We start from the raw sequence: 24,857 nt of genomic DNA on the forward strand, positions 1-24,857 counted from the left end.
TTTTCATGTTTTACATGTGGGGGCAGCGTTTCCCTGGTCCCCTGTGGAGATGCCACCCTAAATCTACAGCCATTCTGCTGTTCTCTGCTACCAAAGAAAAGCAAATCGTACCTCGTTGTCACATTACAGTCTTGTTAAACTTATCTTTTAACTAAAATTCTAAATTTTATGCCTTCAATTAGCTGTCAGTTTTACCCCGCAGTATCAAAAATGGTATCCAATGTCGGTATTTTTCAAGGTATCATATTGAAATTTGAGGTTCCAGTATCATGACAACAATACTCAGTATACACATTGATTCATTCTTACCTGTGTATCCAAAAAAATAACTCTTTCCTGAGTGATGAAGAAATCAATCCCGGTGCTCTGATTTCCTCCTCTCTCCTTGATTTCTTGAGTCTGGGCTCTGAATACATAATTCCTGTGGAAACAAAAACACATGCTTATTCCAAACAAAGAACACATTACATTCTTAAGCTGCTTTCACACAGACTTGCACTCTGCGTGAATAAACATATAAAGAAATTAACTACTGATTTGTGTTATCAGTTTGTGCCATTTTACAGTTTGACAATTCTTTTTTATCTATTAAACCCAACCCATACATTCCTCAAGTGCCTGAGTACTATGTAGTACTGACACAAATACAGTTATATTCTTCTGTTGTATTGCGCTTTTCAGTGGACTGTTCTAGCCCTGATCAGAACAGTTCAATACTCTTAGTGGACTTCTGCTACTATTTTGTTTTGCACTTACGGGTTTCTCTAACAAGTGCAACATTTTATTTTATTATTAAATAAAACCAGTATATTATTCACACAGAAGTGAGCCATTTACAAGCTTGTGCTTATTGTTGTGTTATAATCAACCTTACCTTTGATCTTCCTCGGGAGTGTTGGCAGATAACAGTGACATGATTGTAGATTTCCCAGTTCCCTGAAGGCCAATGACTCCCACCACCAACATATCTGTCTGGTCCCTCAAGTACTAAAACACATCACAACAAAAAGCAGCTTGCTTTGAATTGATACAGTACAGTATACTGAAAATATTCTTCAATCTTTTAAGACAATGGCCCTGCAATCACATATTAATTCACCTCCATGGCACTGTCGCACCAGTTCATCTGATCATCCACTAACTTAATGCTGTGCTTCATCTTCTCCGGAGGGAGTAGTTTAGACTGGCCAACCATAGCTGGAAGTTACATAAACAGATTCAAAATGTACTTTTCTCATCGCATGTGATTCCGCCTTAACATGTGCATCCAAGTACAGTACTTCTCTACATCATAGTTTGTGACATTTCCAGTAGGAAAAAAGCTTTGCGAATTCTATAATAACTTACGGTCCACAGCACTACTTGACGAGGAAGCACCCATTCCTCGGTTTTGGATCTAGTATACAAGCTGGGTAGGTCGCTGCCCTTCCCTCTCTGTCTTGAAGGACCCAGGACCAGAAGGCTGAGCTGCCACTTCTGGTGGGGTCCCTGGTTTCCCTCCATCATCCCTGGCTTTCATTAGCATGATGGGCTTCTCCGGGACTGGAGCTCCACTGACAGGTGCATTCTGTATTGGTTTGGCCTTGAATAGGGTCCATTTAACAGCACAAGTCAATGACCCACATGAGCTGAGAGGTAGAAGAGCTTAATAGATATGTACCGTACTTTCTATAATGATCACTTATTAACTGCCTTGGGCAATATGAATGTAGTCCTAAATTCTGGAGAGACCGCTGCCAAAAACTGTTCTCAAACTGGATAATAAAATGCATGCTGACACATATTTTTAGTTACTAGCCAGTCTAACTTTTCTGCAAGCAAAGTATTACTTTAACAAATCAAAGTATGCAATGCAACCATCGTTAACTGTAAAGCAGGAGTATTACTTTAACAAATCAAAGTATTCTAATTTCATAGCATGCATTATTGTGTTTAATATGCCCAACTACAAAAATTTCTTAATGGGTAACTAGCTACACCCTTAAATGTTTTTCTGTAATGCATTCTCCCAGCAATGCAACAGAGGAGTGAGGCAACACTTTATAGGCTAACGTACCCTTTCCCCAGGGGGTTTTGCAAGAATGATGGGGGTCTTCTGAATGAGTGGGCCTGGAGGGTCCTCGCTCGCGTCCTGAACAGACAAATGAAAATGAGTCGCTACTTAATTAAACCAGCAATCAAAGCAACTAATTTGGGTAAGTAACGCTGGTTGTTTGTATTAACGTACTCTTCGTTCTCTCGGTTGGTATTCTCGATCCCGACTAGGACCGGACAGATTTTGCCCCGGAGGTCCAGCATCTCTGTCTCCCCTGCGTCTCCTCCTCCTGCGTCCCTGCCCGTACATCCCGGGCTGACTGTGACCGGACTCCGACATGTCCCTACGCACTTGATTCACTAACGTTAGCACAACTGATGTCAACAGAATGCTAGCTCGGGATGGGACCCCAGTACAAGTATAGGCGAGCTAAAGATAATGTTACTTTGTAATGAAAAAACTGACACTTAGTAATCATGTGGCCATTGCTCTCGTCGATGTTTAAAGATTTTAGGTGATAGTATCGTCATAGAGCAACTTCAAGCACTTGACTATGGACTGACATAAATATTTTAGCAATACCTGTCTGCTAGAGCGCTTCTTTCCTATCTTAACAAGTTACAATGCAATGTTGGAGCGGCTGTCGAATATAAAAAAGGTGAAGAAATTTCACCCGTTTAAAATTCTGTTTGTTGTCAATCAAACGTGCCCTATCCGTCTCGCAAATGAGGTCGTCGTGAAACAACGTAATGCTATGTGTTCCGCCACTTTAAGGACCATTTACATGCATAACCCATGTCCTCGCTATGTTGCATACTTTACTGTATAAAGAAAAATATATGATATGACATCCTGTTCTTCTGGTTTAGCCATATTCTGCTGCTTTTGTTTCTTTTTGTTAGAAAGTATATCAATAATATCCACATCATGAGATGCTGGGTTTCTTAAAGGTATAGTTCAAGTATTTACTGTATACAATATAGGCGTTGTTCGTGTGAAGTGAATGAATTATCAAGTATCATTCGATTAAATAAAGCTGCATATTAATAATTCAACGGTGCTCAAGGTTATTTTTTCTAGAATGCTTTTAATCTTGTTATTATCTCATTAAATTGAATTATTCTACTGCCTAACATTACACCGATATAACCATATATCAAAACCAGAGTTTTCCCGACGTTTTAGGACATATTAGACTGCCATATTTGGTTAAATCAAATACGCTGATGCATTCTGGGAAGTGTATGCGTCTCTCTTCCGGTTCAAATCAGGATATGGACGAGCTATTTGTTGACGCCATCAGCAAAATGATAGTCTTCAAATGTGAAAAAGTGACAGGTTTTTCCTTACTGTAATGTACTGAATAATATATATATTATCGCCACCTTTACAGTCGGATGCAGTTTAGACATAAATCTTGACTAGAGGTTGTTTATTTTTCCGAAAACCCATGTCATTAGATACTAGTTAATGCTAGCTATTTGTATGCTTAAAGTGACGTGCAGACTTGGACGAGCTGTCACCTTGTAGTTTGGAAGCATCAAATTATTTCAGTGTTGCTGTGTTCTGCATGCATCGGTTTTTCGGTCCAGTACTTGTGGACAGAGGTAAGTATAGTCTCACTGCACAAATTAAAGTGTGATGTATTGAGGTCTTCTTCTGTTACATGGCTCACACGTAGCTGCCTTTTTAACGTTGCACAAAGACCCATGCTGATCTGTAATGGTAGGTCATTTAAAAGTGGTAAACTATTTCAAAGGGAAAGAAATATGTGTTGATGGGTTTGTGGTACTAGATTAAAAGTTAAATGTTAATATTAAAAGTTTAAGCAAACTAGAGCTGCAACTTAACAGGCATTTAAAATCAAACAATTTTACATAAACCTAATCGTGTTTAAAACTCAGCGGCCTTCAATTTAAATAATATAAAAGTCACATAAGACTAAAATAAAAGTGACAGAAATGGACTACAAGGCTACATATATGATCTGTGAGGCGTAGTATGCACTGAGGTGCTTTGAGCTAAATGCTAACATGCTACATGTAAAGTGGTACCCACTTTACATGTAGCTATGCTCACCATCTTAGTTTAACATGTTAGCATGCTAAGACCAAAAACAATACAGTTCATCCTGAGGGAGGCATGAATGTTTGTACCAAACCTAATGGCATTCTTCATAATAGTTTTTATTTGGTATTGATGGTATTTGGTATTTTACTGAAACTCACAAATTTGATCCTCATGGGCTGACTAGAGGAAAAGTCAGGAGGTCACCTAAATCAGTAGGATTCACACATTGGGGATCATGAATGTCTCTGCCAAATTATGTGCCAGTGTAGTAAATGTTGAATCGTTTCACTGCTCAATGAAAACTTTGACCAGCTGATGGTGATAGAGGTCACCAAATTAGGATATATCCTCTGGAGACCATGAATGCTTGTACAAAATTTCATAGAAATCTATCTAGAAGCTGTTGAGGTATTTCAGTGAGTGTCTAGTAGGTTTGGTTGATAAATGACTCAAAATAATACAGATTCTGATATGAACCTTTTGGCTTTTGGTCAGTAGGCTATTCAGTAATCGTTTCAGCTCTGTATTAAGTTTGGATAAATCTTTATCTCAACATTACATAACTGTAATGCTTGTGCTTTAATGTTTGAATGAAACCTTTACTATAGTGGATTTGCTCTCAAACATTTTTAAGTGATTCTATCTATGCTGCTTTACATTTTAGACAACCCACAGGTTGCCTTGACCAGCTCCTTATGTCTGAAGACTCAAGCAGCGATGAAGAATGGTGTGTATCCACAGAAAGGCAGGGGGAAGATGCACACTCAGAGGCAAAATGTTGGGAATGTGGCAAAAAATTTAGCAGCATAAAAAACTTGATGTCACACTACAAACGCCACAATATCACAGCCACCTGCCACATCTGCAATGTTATTTTCCGACGCCTGACGTCACTCTCCATGCACCTGGATAATGCACACTCACCGCCTCTCTGCAAAAGGTGCCTTCTGTCTTTCAGTAATGTGTGGGAGTTGAACAAGCATGCAGAGACACGGTGCATGGGCTCAGCACCATTTCAGGAAGCTCCCTCTTTGATTTCAGCAGTCACATATCAGAATGGTGGCATCTTTTCAAATGCTGTGCCTGCAGAAGAAAGCGCAAACGCGGGATTGCATGACTCAGTGTCACCATTGAGGTCTCAACAAATTACTGAGATAAAGCCTGAGAGACCAGAAACCCCTGAAAACAGTGTTGAATATATACTGGGTGAAGATGATAAAGACATTGACACAGAAAGTGATTGTGAGGAGACGGATGATTCTACCAGCTGTGAATCTGATGATGAAGATGAAATACTTTCTAAAGCTGCAAACCTCATTACAGACCATCCAAAATCAGATGGTGACTGCAAATCAAGTTCAACTGATGATTCCAGTGACTCCTCGACTTGTCTGCACTCTAAAAAAAACCACACACCCCCTCCTAGTGTGGACAGTTCAGTATGTGGTGTGTGTGGTAGAGGGCCATTTAAGTCAATAAAGCTCCATTTGCTGCACTGCAGTGGTGTAAGGGTAAAATATCAGTGTTTACTCTGTAAGAAGCTGTTTTCAACTGAGACGGCTCTCAATGAACACTACTTGCCTTTGTATTCCTGTGACATCTGTGGGCAAGTTTTTTCTCATGAGATCTTGTACCATCACCACCAGTGTCCAAAACAAAGCAAATCACCTTTGGTCTTCTTTTGTTCCGAAACAATGCCGAAAGCATGCAACATATGCAAGTCCTTTTTCACTTCAGAGAAAACTTTGTTAAACCATGTCACCAGAGTTCACACGTCAGTGGTCAGCACAAAGGTTTGCATCATCACCAATCCATCTGCACTGACTGATAAAAAGGTTCCACTAGATGTCTGTGGCATCACAGCCCAGTCTTCCATCAGTAGTAATAACGTAGTCAGCCAGGTCATTAATGGGAAGCTCCAGGTTGGGCAGACCTATGCAGGGTCACTGTCCACTGCTGTAAAATCAAGCCCATCTTCTGACTTGATGGTCTCTTCCAACCCAGGCAGCTCTGCCTCAATATGCATGGGGTCTCCTGCTGCACCTGTCAAACAGGGGACAGACGGTGCCTTAGGTCAGCCAGCCACCCCACCTCCAAGCTGTCTTTCTTCACCTTTATTTGACCTTCTTGATGCCACTGATGCAACTCCAGCCACAGCAAACTTTGACCCTGTCTCCCCACCAATACCCAGTATTTTGGCCATGTTTGAGAATGACAGCCAGGATGTGGCCTTGATGAAACGTATGAATGCAGGCTGGCGCTCCAAGGCCTCTCACCCCTGCAGGCAGTGTGGTGCCATGTTGCGGCAGCCCTCCCTCATCATCAGTCACCGCTACCTCCACCGAGGCCACCGCTCACACCAGTGCCACTGCGGCCGAGCTTTTAAGCACCGGCTGCACCTCCTGCGACATTGTGTTCAGCATGCGGAGGCCATAAGCTATATCTGTGTCAGCTGTGGGGAGACTTTCACAGGAGCAAAACTCTTAGCAGAACACATGAAGGGCAACTCATGGAAAAAAGCTCATTCTGGTCATGCTTGGAAACGTAAAGTTAATAAAAAGTGCAGACAGCCCTTTACATGTGACTGCGGACAACCCTTTTTTAGGCCTTCAGCTTACATATGGCACCAACTTAAAAACTGGACAAAAATGAACTGTTCAAAAATCCCTTAAAACAACAAGGCAGTAACACACCTTGTTTATCCTTACCACACTTTAAAGGCATAGTTTGGGATTTTTCAAGCTGGTGTTAAACCAATACTCATGTATCCCTGTGTACGTGAGAATAGGTCTTGGTCATTGTCATGTCACCTACTCTCCACATAGACCCTGAGTGTTTCCACTCAGTCCGTCACTACGCTGCATAAAAAGAGGGAAAAACTACATAACTCTCATTCAGTAAAAACATGCACTCTGATGTTCATCTGTGGATCAAATGCAACTTCATCTGTTCCACTAAGCTAACATGAGTCAGTATATCTCAAAGGTATACACCAATATTGTTTTAAGACCAACTTGAAAAGTCCCAAACTACTCCTTTAAAGCAGTTTTAAAATCAAAAGGTATCATCTGCACGGACATCAAAAGGTATCATTCTTATATGTCATCTGACCATTTTGTTTAATTTGTTACCAAGTGACAAAACCAAATAAACATCATGCACATTAATTCTTAAAGACTTTTAATTATAAGACTGTCCTGGATAGGTGTTAACACATTTTCACCATGTGCAAATGAAACATAGTAAACAGGATTAGAATACGTTCCTCCAAATTTTTTTTGTTTGTTTGTTTGGACAGTGTGCCAGAGTATATATTAAACCATGATGAACTATTTTTAAGCAGTGGATTAATTTAAAACACACCACAATTCCAGTTTGTCCTTCAGAGAAAGAGTTAGTCCAGTTTAGCTAATTTTTCTCACAAAGTGTATTCTAGACAGTGACATTTGTTTGGGGGGTTTCTGAAGCTTTTTGTTTTGTTTTTCTTATTTGTTTTCACCACCTACAATTTTTATGTTACCGTGAGACATTGATATTCAGGTTGACAATAGCATCTGATTTTTATATGGTTGCTATATAATCTTTACCACTTTAATGTCAATAGTGCTCAATATTACATGGTGTAGTGAACTCCTGTCCACTAGAGGGAGCTGTTGGTTCGCTAAGATGAGCTTCCAGTGCAACTTCATCTCAAGTGTTTTTGTTCTGAGAAGAGGTGTAAAGCGCAGAAGCTCTTCCTGCATCAGATTATTACAAAATTAAGTGTAGATATTAAACTATGAGTTTCACTGAACCTACGGTTGGAAATATAGTTATCTTTGCACTCAAATACTTGAATTGATGTTGTAGGAAAGCAGAACAGTGATATATTGTTAGAGCCTGTATTACCTTCAATAAACTTAGTAACCATTTAACTCTCTGCTAATGAAAAGTAAGTTTTTAAATCTGATTAGGTTAGCACTGTAAAATATTGCAAGGAATTTAAAATAAAATTAACATGCAAAAGTGCACTTATTTCACAGGAATAAGGCAGCGATGGAGTCTGTCAGTGAAACTTACAAATAACAGAGAAGTGAGCAATCCTGTTGCCTTTGACAGTGTGAATTACAAGACTCTCCACAGTCCTTGTTTGAGATTAATTCAGTTCTTTCACTGTCACCAAAACAACTGCTTGAATCAGAGATCGCTGAAAATGCACAGCGATCCCTCTCCCACAGTGAATAGAAATCTTATTCTGTATGTATGTTTTTGCAGCTACGAGTCAGTGTGCAATGCTCTCAGCACAAGGCCAGAAGATGAGCTCTTTAATAAGTATGTTTGTCCTCCAAGTGGTTCAGCATGGTAGGAGTCTGGAGCAGCTCTGGATGGAGAGGATTTGCCTTCTCATTTTCATGGATACTATAGATGAAGACAGTTACTGTCTTAAATGCGCAGAGCCATGTCACCTGCAGAAAACAACAACAACAAAAAAAGTATTTTCCTTACAGACACATCCTGATTCAGTGTAAACACCACATCCTGCAGTGCATTGTTAGCAGATCTGCACAGGCTCGGTGGCAGCTGCGTTGTTTACCTGATCTCTGGGTTGCGATGACGTAGGACCTGATACAAGAGCTCCGAGGTTTGCTGGAAGCAGCGACTCAGCTCATCCAGCTTCTGCTCCATGGAGAGGATACGCTGCTCCATCTCTCGATAGGAGTTATTCCAATTGGCACTGAGGTCACACATAATCATCTGCATCTGTTGAACAATGCAAATGCAAAGATTTCTTGTGTTTTCAAGGAAAAACACTGGTGGGTCAAACAGTACCCTTACATCTGTCCAATATTATTGAATTTTGTGCAGACATTTTAAATCTATGTTGCAAATTCAATATGGAACTTTGGAGAGTTGATGTCTCTTAGCTGACTGACACGCTGCTATATGTGTTGTGGATGTGTGACGGTTTCAAGCCAGCTCATTACTCGAAACGTAGAACTTAGAAAGGCAACTCCTTTAGCAACTTTGTTTAAAAAGACAAGCCAATAGAAATAAAATTGGTAAAAAAAAATTGTCCTCTTTGCTCGTTGTTGTCAGACTGTAACTGATTGCAAAGTGACCACGGCACGGTTTAGTATTTACATCTTACCAAGGGGTTACACTTGAAATCTGGACAAACTAGACTTGTTTTCCCTGTTAATCAGTCAAGAAAACAAATTTAAAATTTCACAAATCACTGTCTCTCAGTAGGTAATGTCTTTATATCTGGAGTTTATTCCCCATGGAAAACTTCTGGGCTCATGAATATAGATAAAATAGTCTGTGAACAATAAGTATTGAGTGTAGTCTTTGTCATCTATTTTGGCATTAGCCTTTCCAAAAACATGTGTTCAAAATACTGCAGAGATACAGCAGCTGTCACTCACCTTAGGGAGGTCCACCATCTCACTCACATAATCTCTCAGTTTTCTTTGTTTGAGACGCAAATGCCTAAATCTGTGCAGGGGAAAAAAAAAGATTGATAGAGCTCAGTCGTATGGACGCATTTCATGCATACACCATCTCTTCAGAGGGTGTTTAGACCCCTTTGCTTTATTGTGTTGTAGATTCAATTTTAAATGGACAAAATTAGCATAATTAGCCTACATTATTCCATTACACTCAGATAAGGAAACAGTTCATGGTAATTTCATTTACTAGTTAATTTCTTTGATTAAAAAGAAGGCCAATATGATAGCATGTTCCATCTACAGATCAGATGGAGCATCCTAATCTTTGTCCTGGTGCAGGAAATAGCTAAATAGGAATATCACAAAACAAGAAATATGGAGCCCAGTATTGCAATCAAGTATCCAGATATACTGTTCTTAATCCTGGGGTGTGGAAGTGCCTGTGCTCATACTTTCCACAGTGAACTTATTTATAGTGGCTTTGCCTGGTGTAAAGCAGGAAGCACAACACCTCCACCCAGGCTGATACACACACACATAATTCTGTTGTCAGGATAATGATCAAACACTTCTCGGCCTCTTGTCTTGTGCAATTCACAAGTCACAACTTAAATGGGAAAAATATGATTCCTCATTATAATGAAGTTTAGCAAGAATTTCATCAGGAAGACTAACTTCATAATATTCTGTTTTATTCTCCCTCATTCACTTTCTCTGTCTCTTTCCTTTTCTGCATCCAACTCAATCCATCTGATTCACCTCAAGTTTTCATTAGAGCCAGCATCCATGGGCCCTTCCACTGAAGTCCTGCTCCATATCACATCCATCCACATGTTCAGCCATTGCTCTTCACTCTACTATATATAACACCACCACCAGTGTTCTAGTTGAGACAGTAGACCATGAGTCCGAGTCGAGTCTTGTGCTCCCAGTTTTTGAGTCCAAGTAAAGCCAGAGTCACCAAAGGTCAAAGTCTAGTCTAAGTCAAGTCTGAGTTGAGTCCCTGTTACCCAAGTCCAAGTTGTCATGGTCTACATTAAACACAACTGACACAGCTCTCACCACTTTAAAAGGAGTTTGCTTACTGTATGTGACACAGCCAAACAAATACTCAGATCCTTTACTTAAGTAAAAGTAGCAATACAACAATGTAAAAATACTCTGCTACAGGTAAAAGACCTGCATTCAAAATGTTACTTAAGTAAAAGTACAAAAGTATTAGTATCAAAACATACATAAAGTACTAAAAGCAAAAGTGCTCATTATGCAGAACGGCACATTTCACATCTCTGTATCATATTATTGTATTATAATTACTGATGCATTATTGTGTACATCACATTTAATGTTGCAGCTGGTAAAGGCGGAGCTAGTTTTAATTATCTTATATTAATGTGAATTACTGCTGGGTAGCTTGTGAATTTTCCACCATAGATCATTTAGGTCTTATAATTATACTGTATTAATATGGTTATGAAAAGTAGCAAATAACTAAAGTTATAAAATATATGTAGTGGAGTAAAAAGTACAATATTTGCTTGTAAGTCACAGTATGAAGTAATAGATGAAAATACTCAAAGTACAGATACCTCAAAATTGTACTTAAGTACAGTACTTGAGTAAATGTACTTAGTTACTTTCCACCACTGATTATTATGGCCTATTACGAAAAAAGTATGAGTCTGAGTCTCATCCAAGTCCGAATGCAGCCAATCTTTGAGTCTGAGTCCGAGACTGAGTCATCAGTGTCCAAATTGAGTCACTATGTACTATAAGGCACACATAAACCACCACCCAGTAACATCTCTCACCCAGACACAAACACACAGACATCCTGCCTGTAGGTATCATTTTGCAATACAGTAACTCACACTCTGATGGCTTCCAGAAGGCATCGCCGGTGTTTTCGGTGCTCACCGCGGTTTCCCTTGGTCGTGTTTGTGCGGTGCAGAAGCCAGCACTCCCTTAGCACATTAGCAGCAGCATGGCGGATCTGGTAAAAAGATGGAACATTCAAATTACCCGATCAAACACAGAAGTTCCAAGAGTAGAAATGTAGTGATAAAAGATGAGCTCAACTAAACTTGCAAGCTTGACTGACTAAAAACAAGTATAGCACTTAAAATAAAATGTTTTCACTCAAAATCTGGTTTATATCAAGTAAAAGCATCCAAGCCAGCTGATTAAATCCAGATAGGTTTTCCTGTTCATCCCTTTTCTATGATGTAGATTTCAGATAAAACAGAACTATGAAGGTCTTATTTTCACAGAGAAGCTTGTATAAGGTTTAGGCATTGCAGGATTTCTTCACTGTCACTTTTTTTTAAATGTCTCTTTGATTCTATTCATGTCTGTTTGTCTTTCTGCCCAGATCACTACTGCCCTGTGATGATGTCACTCTGGCCCTGTTGTGAGGGTTATTAATAGATGCTGTCAATGTCTGCATCCAGATGTCTTCCCTTGTTCCCATCAGTGTAAAGCTGGACTGCACTAGATAGCTCAGAAGGATGCACACACAATTACAGACACACCAAAACAACCACAAGCAAGGCTTATAGATGCATCTAGTGACAGGATGCAGCCACCAGGAACAAGGAAATGGTTGTATCCTCCAAAGCAATGCAGCTACCACAGTCAGATTCTGCTTTACAGTTTGGTGACAAGTTATTGCGCTGCGTACAAAGCACAGATCAAAACTAAGTTTGAAGGAACTATGTCCGTCACTACACATTTACAGTATATATTTTCCTCAAACACTTTCCTGGCTTTATGACAACATTCCCTTGTAGGGTTTTGTTTATCTGACACCTCCTTCAGTAAGCAAACACTTGAATCCTGTCCAGGGTTACAAAAAAGATTACTTCTTCTGCAAGCCTCTTCCACACACACATACACACACTCAGAAACACATGTTAGCTCAACCCGTTTCCTGCCCATTGCTGCACCATCCTGAACTGACACAAGTTTCTTTCCTGTCAGAGATAAGATTATTTCCTCTGTTTGATGCCTTGAAAAGGCTATAAAGAGGTTAGCAGACCTCCTCTTTTCCCTTGCTATCCTAACCTATCCTGGTGTCTCCTATTAAATGAAAGAAAAATTATAGAAACTGTCACATGCATGGGGCATGCAAAGTAGCGAACACTTCCATCTGAACAACTCTATCTGTTTTATCATCTTTCTTATTTCGCTCTGCACACTACAGTCACTTCTGATGCGAGGAAAGCTAATGACTGTTTGTTAAATGTTTATATATGGAAGCTGAATTGATTATAAATGATTATATGATAATGAAATAATCACAAAAATATCACACACCATTTTTAGCTCCCATTAAAGAAATTAAAAAAAAAACAACACAAAACACCCATACATGTGTTACATCTAGTTTACTGGATATTTTAGCTTAGAAGATCATGTCTTTTTTGAAGTCGGTACAAGAGAGCCTGGGATGTCATTAGGGTTTATTTTGTCACATGACATCACCCCGAAAATGAATTTCTGGGTTTGAGAGTTATCTGACCTACATTGAGCGTATGTAATAATTGTCTGTAAAATCTCTATTTCATTACATCCTCTACAGAACTGAATACCTCATGGTGGCTTCCTATTAAATGACTCTTACATTTTTGGCCCATTCACTACAAATACTGTAACAAACTTTACTTAACCATTTCACCACCAGGCCAAAAACTGCCAAAACATACAAGTAATGCAGAAGAAAAATAAGAGTAGAAGAGTTATCCACTGGGTGAGTAGATGTGTTTTTCCTGATATTCGAGTGTCTCATAATGTGAACATTTTGCTAAAAAAAATTACAGCATAATTCTCACCCTTTTAGAGATCTGGATGTCCAGCATGAAGAAGTGCACGTGTTTCTCTCCTTTGTTCAGAGCCAGCTTCTCTGTGACTACTGCCACCAGCATGGCAGTGCAGGCTACACCCTAAAACCCAACACACACACACATACATCTGTTGGCATGGTTACAGATTTATTTACCATCTTCCTGTCCTCACAATGATCATCTAAGACTGACCCATAATACTGAAGAGACATCAGCAAGACACAATACAAGAGACACTGATGTTAACTTTTATCATTTGATTTTATACCTGATTTAGTTGAATCCTCAACAGCGGGTTTTGTGTCTTTTGCACCACTGTTCCCCTTAAGGGAAAGCACTTGTTCAGAAAACTGAATGTTGATCTACATACGTCAAATGGTTTGTCCTATAAATCAGAGTTATATTTACACGACATTCTGTGGCACTGCTATAATAATGTGGGTTTCCTCTGAGAATAGCTTTGAGCTATTGCTGGACAGGAAACTACAGAATGATGGTTAATATTCAGATGGGGCTGGAAATGGATGAATCGCATCCACATAGTCACATAAATAGGCACGTCATAAGCAAAGACAAACACTGCACTGATCCCATGTCTGCCAGGGATAATGATGAAAGAGAACCGGTCTTTACCTGCTTTCCTTTTTTCAGCTTGCATTAGAAAGAGGGAGAAAGAAGGAGAGCACAAGATTAAGCAGGAGCATAAAGAAGCACAAACCAGAATTAAAATATATTTATCCTTCATTCCAACACCCATAGAATATCTGTCATTACACAGTCTGTTAAACCTGGGAGGTACTTTCCTTGGATCCATCCACACCCAGTGATGAGATGCAAACAGTGTTGTCAACCCCTGAATGCAGCTGCAAACTGAGCTATGGCTGGAGTCCAGCAGAAGTGCTGACCGTAAAGGCTTTCAACCATATTTCAGGTGTGAGCATCCCCCATGTCATTGGTTCCCAGAACTTCCCTGATGGGAGCGGGAAAAGTATGCATTTATTTATTTATTTTTCCAAATCGTGGGCACAGGTTGGCACACCCTCCTGTTGTAGCGGTGCCAAAGGCAATAAACCACCCAAAAATGGATATGGTGGAAAGTTTTCTGTCACAAGAGGGAAAGATTATAAAAACAAGACAGATGGGGAAAGAGAGAGGAAAGGTTGTTTTCCATTCTGTCACAGAGGTGTCCAAACCAAACACGTGCCTGTATCCAAAACCAGGCGGTGACTCTTACCTGCTTGTACCAGAGGTGAGGCAGCCGACATTGAAGCAAAGTCTACTGCCTATTCAAACATAAAGCCACCTTGTGCTTTCAAGTGACCTACTGCTTATCTTACTTTCCCGTAACTCTTTGTTTTGCCTCTGATATTATTTCCCCGTCCTTGTTATGTCCAACTCTGTCTTTGACCTTCCACTCCACCTGATTTCAGTCTTAACCATGCCACTTTTTCACATTACCAACAAACTACAATATTATCTTTCTGTAATAAAAAAAAAAGCTTTTGCTCTTATTTGATCCCATGCACCGCATGAAATCACTTGAACTGAATGGAATTCTTTGTCTTCTTCCTTTTTAATAAGCCTGTCATCACAACAGTGTCATCACTCAGCAGACAGATCACACTCCCTACAGATGTTTTGTGTGGACTATACAGTGCCCACTGCATGCTGACAGTTTCCCTCCCCGAGTCTTGTTGTGTTAGCACCTGGTACTGCCAATATTTTTTTCATTAATAACAGCGCTGATCTAAATCACACACTCAAGAAGATGAAGACACTCATGTCACCAAGAGGGTGTGCAGCCAGACAAAAAAGGTCCAAATGTATAAAAAGATAACAACTGGAATAGAGCACAATAGACTGGGCTAGAATGCAAAAGGTACAGGAGAGAAGTGAATCAAGCTGAACTGGCTCTATATGAAATGGGGAAACATTAAATAGGAAAACTGGGAGTTGCTACAGTGGAACAGAAGGGCATGAAACCAACCAGAGAGAATGATATGGAACAGTGTGGACCAGAGTAGATCAGAATAAAATGGAACAGAACAGAAAGTAATAAAACAGAACAAACCAGAAATGAATATACTGGTGAGAAATGGAATGGACCAAAATAGAAAGAAATGAGGCACAGCAGAAGAGGACTGACTAGAGGAGATTGGAATGGAACGAGATAGAAGAGAAGGCAACAGAAAGGAACAGCAACAGAACATCTTGTTTGTGCCCATTATTATCATGCTACGCATAGAGACAAATATGAGATGGTTTGGTTATTAACAAACAGAAGCAAAACAAAGATCAGCTCCATTCTAGTTACCCAAGCAAAAATGTCTTTCCTGTTAAAACTACCACTGCTGTGCTGGCAAAATAATTTTCTGATAACAGACAGACATCAACCACTTGAAATGAAATAACATGAATGCTTTAACAAGTATTGCATGCAAACTTCAATATGCAAACAATTGCATGCCATTCCTTTCCTTTTAAAACATTTCTATTAGTCAAACAAGCAAGAAATCTTAAGTCTTCCTTTTGTTTTGTTTTTTATAGCTATTTCATTTTCTCAACAAGCAGCCTAGTTACCATGACTCCAGTGAAGAGACACACTGCCATGCCACAGCTGGTGGAGGGCGCCACATCCCCATAGCCCACTGTGAGGAAGGTGATGGCTATCAGCCACAGAGCCGTGTTCATGTGGCCTGTCAGTGCTTGGGTCTGCCTGCACAAGGGAGAAGGCATGACTGAGACTGTTATGGATCCCACTGCAATTAAATCTAAACACGCGTGACTATTTTCAAGTTCTGTAAATATAACCATGTTTTACTTAAATATAACCAGGAAATATTTTATTTTAATGGTCTGCAATAATAATTACTTTAGAAGCTCTCTTGAAATAACCATGAAATCAGTGTGTTTTACAGAGAAAGGGTACACATAAAGCAGACAGCTCTTTAAGTTTTGTTAGCCGTGTTGCATTTCTAAGCAAATGTTGATATCCAGAAATACATGTATTACCATGAAAGAACAACTCACTTTAAACCATATTAAATCATAGGTTATCAATTTAAGGGTGGGTGATACAGACAAAATCTGTTATCACAATATATGTAATTCTGCAATCTCAATACGCTTGATATGGTATGTTTTTTTGAAAATCTGTTGATCAGTCAACAACCCTTTTGTTTATGGACAAAATAACCAGATGGGAATGACTAGTACAGCAAAGAAAACACCTGGGAAATGGGCTTAATTGTTGTATAACTCCAATTTTGCCTTGAAACTGTTCAGTTTATTGGCTTGTATATTACTCACAATGGCCTAATATAACCAAAAATATTAAAATACAGTGTGACTAAATCTATCAATTTATATACTTTTCTCATTTATATTGTCATATCACCTCACCCTATCCATATGTTATGTAGAAGACTTGTCTTCACACATACTGGGCGCAGTCTTAATGACTCCTGAACTTACACTTTACTTGGAATAAACTAATTGAGAGTGTACAAATTTATCAGTTTCTTGGAAGTGTTTGACCGACAAAATAAAGCATTAGATTGACACCTAAACCCAAGAAATTAGTCTGCCAGTCTGAAGATTCTAAAACTTTGTCTTTGATACAGCAACACATTAAACCTCCATTTCATGTGCACAATGATAAGAGCTTGTGCTTGATTTAAAACAAAATGGTCTGTTGATCAAACAGTGTGATATGGGCTGATGCTCTACAGCACTTACAAAGTCAGGAAATGGCTATCAGTGTAAACTTGTTAAATATTATAAAGCATGAGTCCAATACACACTTGGCAGTAACCATACAAAGAGGTCATTCAGTGAGTGCTTGTCCAGTGGTAATAAACTAATATATTATATCCAGTAGTGACCAAATTAAATGTAGTTTATTTCAGCATTAGGGCAACAGTTACAAGGCAAAAAGTTACCAAATTTTTGTATGTTTAAGAAATTAATAGCTCAGCATTTTGGACAAAATCTGGTTTTTCACTTCTTCCATAGTTAGATGAGACCACTGATGTCACTCCCATATCTGCGTGCTAACAAGGAAGCAGTCAGCAGATGGTTAGCTTCGCTTAGCACTTTTCAAAAGGGGGAAAATACAACTAGCAGCACTTCTAAATGTGCTAGGAAAGAGCCCACACAACATTTCTTACATTACCTTTACCTTTGAACACAGCCATACTACCTATGATCAATGCCCCTCTTCATATGGCCAGTCACTCACCAAGGTTACTGTATGTGTCGCTTATTTGTAAGGATATTATGCATTAATGGACAAAGAACATAACATCATACCAGTTTTTTGCAAGTATTGTACTCTGACCATTTGCATTGGTTACACACATGCAGTTCTCTTCCCTACCTCTCACACAGAGTGAGCATCCAGGATGCAGTGAGCCAAAAGAAGAGGATGAAGACCAGCAGCGTGCGCCCCGGGTGTTTGTTCATCAGTACCTTGAGAACAAAGCGGAAGGTGAAGTTGATGTTGTTGAGCGAGCCGATGCTCCTGTAGGAGGCGCTCAGCAGCACTTTGCTGTGCAGCAGGATGGCCCTGTGCACCAAGTACAAACGAAGGAACATCAGAACCGATAACAGCAACTCCATGTCCAGCAGGGTCTCGCTTTGGTGGTTGGAAACACAGAGCGGCGCAGGGGAAGAGGAGTTGACATGGAGGCCTGCCTTCCAGTATGTGCCAACAGGATGGATGGAGCAGACCAACAGCTCCAGGGTGATCACCAAAACCCTGTGGCTGGTCATGGCAATACGCCAGTCCACTTGGTTGTAGTCAATGATGAACAGCTTAAAGACAGAGGAGAACAGTAAAGACACTGAGCAAGAAAAGATGGAGATGGAAACCAATGAAAATACAGTCACAACTTAATGTTGCTAGTTATAAGAAAGTGAGAATGTGTCCATGCCTTCAATATGTGGCTTTATTGTGCTACAGAAGATAAAGGAAATTAAGTAAGTCAGTATTCTCAGAAAGGTTTACCCTCCTGTTTCATTACCTAAAATGTCCACTGATTAAAACATCTTGACATTTTTGCATCATTTAGTGTGACACCTTTGGCAGCAAAAAAATTAAACCTATAGGCGCGACACTGCCTGTGTGTTGGTCTCCGCCCTAAACCTGCCCTTCCTAATCTAATCTATGCACTTGGCATGGACCCCTCTTGTATCAGACACACATGACTTATGAACAAACTAAAAACCCTGTGGGTGAGAGTATTAACCCAGCAGCCTGAGCATAACAGTAAGGAAACCATGAACTCTGCAGGGTAGTTCAGGGTTTATTACTATTGGTCACACAGTATTTTCTTCCCTTGTTGCACTTTAATGAACGTGCATCCCGTGAGTGTGTATGAGGGAAAATGAAACAATGTTTATTCTGTTTAATTTCAACCAAATCTCTTCATGCATATTGAATTCACACACAATGACAACAAGCCACGTGGACTGGAAAAATACCACAGCTGCTACATTGTGTGTGTTTTAATCCAGGGATTTTTATGAACAGAGCAAATATAACACAGGTAATCGATGTTGAGGCTGCCATCAGTGGACCGAGAGCTCCTTCTAAAACAATTGCCTATAAGTATCTCTTACAAAGTATTATTCTGACCAAGCTAAGTTGGACCAAACATTACTTGTATTAAAAAAAGATGCAAAAAATCATGACAAGTCAAGTCCTGAAGATCAGCAATACACATTCACAAGCATACACACAGGCTCTCCAAACTGTTGGAAACAAATGGGGGAAGGCAAACTCACCCTGATGTCCTTATAATGGAAAGCTATAATGAGGATCAGGAGACACCCAGTGGACAGGCTGATGGAACAGTTCATGATTAAGGCCATGTTTGAGCCCTGGGAAGGAAATGGAGACAAGGGAAATAAGACATAAAAGGAGGATTTTCTGCAACAACTGAAATTTAGTCTCTTTCCATTAAGGTTCTCCATTATCAGGATTTAATGAACTAGGTCCTGAACTGAACTGCTGGGCATAAGATGATGTTTTGGCCATAATTTAGAACTAATTTCAGTGGAATATCCTGCTGGTTGTGCTGTAGTAACATATCTGTAGGCTACTCTGTGATTCTTGCCTTTACAAAAGAAGCCTGATTAGAATTTTACAGTAATTAAGCCTAATGAAAGTCTCTTACTGATTCTGTAATGAACTCCTTAAAAGTACATACATCACAGCTCAATTAGAGTAACAGCAGTGCTTGTAATTAAATAATTTTCATTTCAGGGAAATGATGTAGGCAACAGATACACACTATGATGGTGTGTCCCTAAATGGCTAATATGTTCATAGAATTAATATAGAAATAGGCCATATCACCTTGTTCTCAGCAGGTTAAAGAGCACCTATATCCTTCATTCATGCATCTCAGTGCAAATGATGCAATGTCAATGGAATTTTTATTAACAGGAAGAGCAGTTCAGTGTGGTTTACAGTAAAAAAGATAATTACAAACTTCCAAACTTGATGAAGCATGTAGGTGGTATGGTGTGACATCCATTGGCAGGTATGTGGTTTTCCAGTTCCACTCCACAAAAGCTCAACATTTCACCACAATCCATAGGAGAGAGTTCAACAACAGCATTTCTAAAAATGTTTTTGTAACGTTTTCCTGTTGGAAGCAGGCATTTTAAACCCAATGAACCTAATTTGGGTTAACTTTAACCCAAATTAGGTTCGAATTGTTTCACATAGTCTTGGACAGACAACAAGCCACTATCACCAAAACAGGCCACCCAAGGCAAAGCAAAAAATAAAAAAATAAAAACTTTTCTGAGCAAAAATATTTATCTGACTTTAGTTATGTAATTTGGTTTGTTAGTTTCTGTGGTCTTATTAGCTTTCATGTAGACTCTTGTGGTGTAGATCACTCAGGGAACTAGAGGTAAAAGGTTTACAAATAATATCCTGCAAGATAATTATACTGATGTAGCAGGACAGTCATAGGAAAAAAAGTTGATGCAGAGGATTTGCACAAAGTGATTTCACAGTCAAGTACCTAATGGACATTTCATAACAATATTACAGTAGGAGACAGTGTTAGGGATTTCCTGAACATGTGCTGATGAGTGAAACAGGTGACTGATGCTTAACAAGCTTCACCTGGCCAACAGTGTACAGGACAAGTGTGGCTAATTAGCAGTCAGAGAGGAACAAAACCTGCAAATCACTAGCTATCGAAGACTCCAGGTGAGTAAGATGCCACTTTACTGTACTCTGGTTTTTCATCCTAATTAGTTACTGATTAACTGCAGTGTCTTATCACCCCTTGAGATAAATTATGGGGCTAGAGAAACCCTGGTCTGCAGGAATTTCTATAGTGATGTTTTGGAGGGAAGTGGTTTATGACCACAAATGCCTACATCAGCTCATTTAAAAAATGACTGTTTTCTGGTTGGGGATGTGTTAATCAGCAAAGTAGCATATGCATGAGTACCAGTTCTGAGTTACCTTTGATAGTCACATCTCAGTTTCAGCAATGGAAACAGCTTTTTTTTGCAAGTTTTAGCTATGAGCCATAGCTGGTCCTTGTGTAGCGAGGCCTGTGTTTCATCATGTTGCTTATGGGTCAAATGTGGATAATGCCCAGAATGCTGGTTTTGGGGTGAATAGTGGCATATTGCATACAAGGCATGGGAGAGATGACAAAGCGCACAGCATATCTGTAAGTTGTGCTAATTTGCATGTGCTTTGTAGACTCTGCATAAGCCTGGTTTCAGTTTCAGACAGCGACAAGCTCTCCAAAATGTGTTAAGCTGTGTTAAAACATGACAACAGGTCTGGTTGGATGCTACAAAGGACTGGCAAAAGTTGCCTTACTCTTAATCTGATTAACAAACATTTTTCTGAATTATGTGCTATGTGGACAAGGTGTTAACCTATTAAACATTTTATATGCAAACACTGGGACATCTAATACAATTTGGCCAGAACAGAAGACTATATCCAGGAAGTATATTACATCTGTAATGCCTGTATGTTTATAGTGATTGTGTAAGTAGTATTAGTGTATGAGTGCTAGGAGAACAGGTGGGTAAAAATGTGAGAGAATTATAGCATGAAAGTAAATCTTAGCAGCTTCAGATGTTCAGTATTTTGGAATAAATGTGAAATTGCTAAAGTCATATTTGGATTTTACCAAACATGCAAATGTTGCCAAAGTGCTTATTGTTTCTTTTTGAACCACAAACCAACAGTCTTACAGTCAGAGGTAAGAGCTCGTCAAAATGACCCACTTTACCTCCTGTTCACGTGTCAGGGAATATTCTTTTAAATCCTAGATATTATGCTCAACTTTTCATTCACAATATGTGGCTATTGTTTTGAATTATAAGGTCATTCCAGGAAAGTGAACAAAGAGCTGCAGAAAAGAGGACATGAGGTTGCATCCAGGTCAAAGTGCACACTCTTGGCTCTAGCCCAGCCAAACTCAAAACTTAAAAACTTTTAGACTGGCCGTACAAACACTCAAATTATACGCTAAATCATGTGGAAAGATAGCCTGAAGTACTGTGAGCAATCTTGCTGTAAGGGAAGAGGTGAAATGTGGAAAACATTCCATAAATAGCCTCGTGTTCATGCATAACCATGACAAGGTATGCTTAAAATACAACTGTGTAGGCAGGCATTAACTTTGATACGGCAGCTCCAAAACATTCTGCAGCATATTTAAAATGGCTTTTATAAAAACAACAATAATGATTCAAGTGCACTACCGCCAACTGTAAAGATGTTGTATTTTGTTATGATTGCCCCTGTCTGACCAAAAGTCGGGTCTGTCAACGGGGGATAAAGATGTCACCTCTCAGATAAAAACCTGGAGATGACATGAAGTTAAAAGACAAATGGTCACAATGGTTACATGAGCCATGGTAAATTCACTAATGCAGCCTCTCCATAATAATATGTTGTACCTGGGGCGGAGAACACTTTTCCAGTGCATCAGCATTTCCACAGTACCAAAGCTGATGCCTGTTGTTAGTAATGGCCTGACAACACCTGTTCTTGCTTCTTATTTGTAAACCAGAATAGTAATGTTGCATTCATGCCAGGGGTGTTAATTTCATTACCATGTTTCCCCAGATCCAACTTTCTAAATGCACCAGGCGTAGTCTTGAAGATCAAACCATGTTTCCACAGGTTTCTCAAAAGATTAGCTGATGTGAGTTAGAAATGCGTGGCTCTTTAGCACTGTGGTCAATCACCGACTGCACAGCATAGAGGTGGTCTGATGTTTTTGCGGCACGCATGAGAACTTTTTTCCACATGTGGAACTGGCGTGCGTTGTAGGAAGTTGGGGGAGTTAATAATTTGTTGACTGTGTGGCCTGGCACTGTTATCCACTGAAATCTGCATATTAATGTCATGAGGCTGTACTACCAAATAGAGTCTGGAATTGAACTAACTAATCAGTATGGGTCAGAGAGGTTCAAAGCCCATGTGCAGATTCTGTTGTGGTGCTGCATGGGGCTTGTTCTGTCTGTTAATCAAGGAACTTGTTATAAGGGCAGAGAGAGCCAGCCGTGTAAAGGTGGTTTTTCTGCACCAGTTATGAGCTCACAAGTGAAAGACAATATGATTTGTATGTATCTGTTCTATTATAAGTGAAAAACTATTTGAGCAATTATAACAGCTACACAAGGAACTGTTAATGGGCTTTTAGTTCTCTTGCATGATGACTTATTGATCAATGTATCATTTAATGATGAGTTCAAGGGAACTAAAATGTCTTGACCAACTGGAAAAGTGGATTTAATGTTTATGTCTGATAATGATCTAGCTGGTTCACAGAACAGGCACTGCCGTGAAAATGTTCTAACTATGCAATATGTAGAAAAGCTCTGACATTCATTAGCAGAGAGCAAAATAATGAGAGCTGTAGTGGAAACTAGAGAGATGGAAGACTACCGCTTTTAGCTCAAGTATCAACAAAATTCAAGTGAAAACATTTCCACGTTATTTATTTCTGAACAGTCCGATTTGATCAGCTCTTCATTGACCAAGTGGTTAGTTTCTTAAACCTACCGGTTTATAAACGAAGGGGCATATCTCGACGTGAATGATCATGAGTAGTATCCCGAGAAGAGCAGCAGCCAAAGCCAAAGCGCAAAGGCGCTTTTTATCCTCCAATAAAAACTTTCGGTCTCGCAGTCTGTAGAGGTTGTCTCCCTCCATAGGACTTGTCCGAATCCCGGGAAGTGACAGCGGCACAGATACCTCTGCTGAGTCTCCGTCGTTGTGATTTAACAAGCCACCGCACTTTAAGCAGTCCACTGTGGAATCGCCTTGCAGACCGGGGCGTGTCATCTCCATCTCCAGAGCGCCTGCCTGTCCCTTTCTCCCAGTCGTGGCTCTCCACTCCGTCCTCTGCCCGTGCAGACCTCCCTTTTGTTTTCCTCCTAAACTGGGAAAGGCATAGTCCGATGGGCGCACTGTGTACCAGACCCTTCTTTCGTCTGTCGCTCATGGAACTAGCGAGTTTACCAAAACAGTTGCCTCTTATACACCCTCACCTCAACACTCCCAGCAACCGGCGCGGCGTGGTTACGCACACTGGTGCCTTTAGACACTGTAATGGTCTGTATGCCGTTATTTACATGGCTTTTTATTTTATGAGTGCGCGTCAGCCTGCTACAAACGAATTCTTTGTGTGTATAGTGCATGTGCTCGTGAAGGGGCGATGCGTTGTCAAGGAGTTAACGCCTATTTGCATTTGAAGCACGGGAAGATTGCAGCCTCAGTGTTTTTAAGAGAACAAAGATGTTCTTTTATACTTTACTCCACTTGATTTGGACCAGTCTGATCACATAAGAGGCGGCGTGGTATAAAAACTCTTTAGCTACAAGAAAACTATTTTAATTATCAGGGAACGCATGGTTGGTTACCTGCTTTCCGTTTCTGAAGACAAAAATATTTAATAAAATAGGTAATGCACCCACGAGGAACCTCGGGAATTGTTTTATTTCCACTTAACGCACTGCAACGACAGAGAGCACGAGTTCCACAACAGCTACAAGTGACATCTAGTGGCCGAGTGCCACCGCCCTCTGACCTGATGCTGTCCGTTCAGAATATCGTCATTGCCTTACTCCCGTCATCTATACGTAGATTGTTTATATTGTTAATATAATAATAAACGTGAATCCACTGTGTTGAAAACTTTAACTCCCCATAACGCTAAATCAATGGGAGCCCTGAGCTCGTTTCTCTGCAACGAGACGGTCCCATCTGGGGGTAACAGGAGACAATGACACCCGAAGTGTGTTGCTTATGTTCAGTCTACTCCGTTGTTTTGTTTTGGTTGCTGTCACTGCAGAAAAACCCGCTTCACACAGATAGGATGTCGGAAATGGCAACAGGGTTTTCAGTGCTGTGATCTCAGGGTATTCTGTCATGACTTTAATCCAGAACACCGGCAGAGTTGTTGTCTCGAACATACT

General features: G+C 39.9%; 3 protein-coding genes across 3 annotated transcripts; 1 reads left to right on the top strand and 2 right to left on the bottom strand.

Moving 5' to 3' along the window:
• Positions 1-267: 267 nt before the first annotated feature.
• On the bottom strand, positions 268-2,780 carry smg9 (SMG9 nonsense mediated mRNA decay factor). Its single transcript, XM_020608484.1, has 6 exons — positions 2,228-2,780; positions 2,057-2,131; positions 1,348-1,582; positions 1,100-1,197; positions 875-987; positions 268-421 (listed from the first exon to the last, which is right to left on the bottom strand). Exons 3-6 carry the CDS (start codon positions 1,379-1,381, stop codon positions 283-285), a joined length of 384 nt encoding a protein of 127 aa, XP_020464140.1. The 5' UTR covers positions 1,382-1,582; positions 2,057-2,131; positions 2,228-2,780; the 3' UTR covers positions 268-282.
• Positions 2,781-3,277: 497 nt separating this feature from the next.
• Positions 3,278-8,000, top strand: LOC109964883 (zinc finger protein 62 homolog). Its single transcript, XM_020608475.1, has 2 exons — positions 3,278-3,642; positions 4,770-8,000. Exon 2 carries the CDS (start codon positions 4,801-4,803, stop codon positions 6,775-6,777), a length of 1,977 nt encoding a protein of 658 aa, XP_020464131.1. The 5' UTR covers positions 3,278-3,642; positions 4,770-4,800; the 3' UTR covers positions 6,778-8,000.
• Positions 8,001-8,141: 141 nt separating this feature from the next.
• Positions 8,142-24,097, bottom strand: kcnn4 (potassium intermediate/small conductance calcium-activated channel, subfamily N, member 4). Its single transcript, XM_020608476.1, has 9 exons — positions 23,443-24,097; positions 19,164-19,259; positions 17,755-18,191; positions 15,957-16,092; positions 13,365-13,475; positions 11,406-11,527; positions 9,511-9,580; positions 8,679-8,845; positions 8,142-8,550 (listed from the first exon to the last, which is right to left on the bottom strand). The coding sequence occupies exons 1-9, from the start codon at positions 23,728-23,730 to the stop codon at positions 8,547-8,549; spliced, it is 1,431 nt and encodes a 476-aa protein (XP_020464132.1). The 5' UTR covers positions 23,731-24,097; the 3' UTR covers positions 8,142-8,546.
• Between the last annotated feature and the right edge of the window lie 760 nt (positions 24,098-24,857).

Source organism: Monopterus albus, unplaced genomic scaffold (assembly GCF_001952655.1).
Source record: "Monopterus albus unplaced genomic scaffold, M_albus_1.0 scaffold93.1, whole genome shotgun sequence".
In the NCBI taxonomy this organism is placed as follows: domain Eukaryota; kingdom Metazoa; phylum Chordata; class Actinopteri; order Synbranchiformes; family Synbranchidae; genus Monopterus; species Monopterus albus.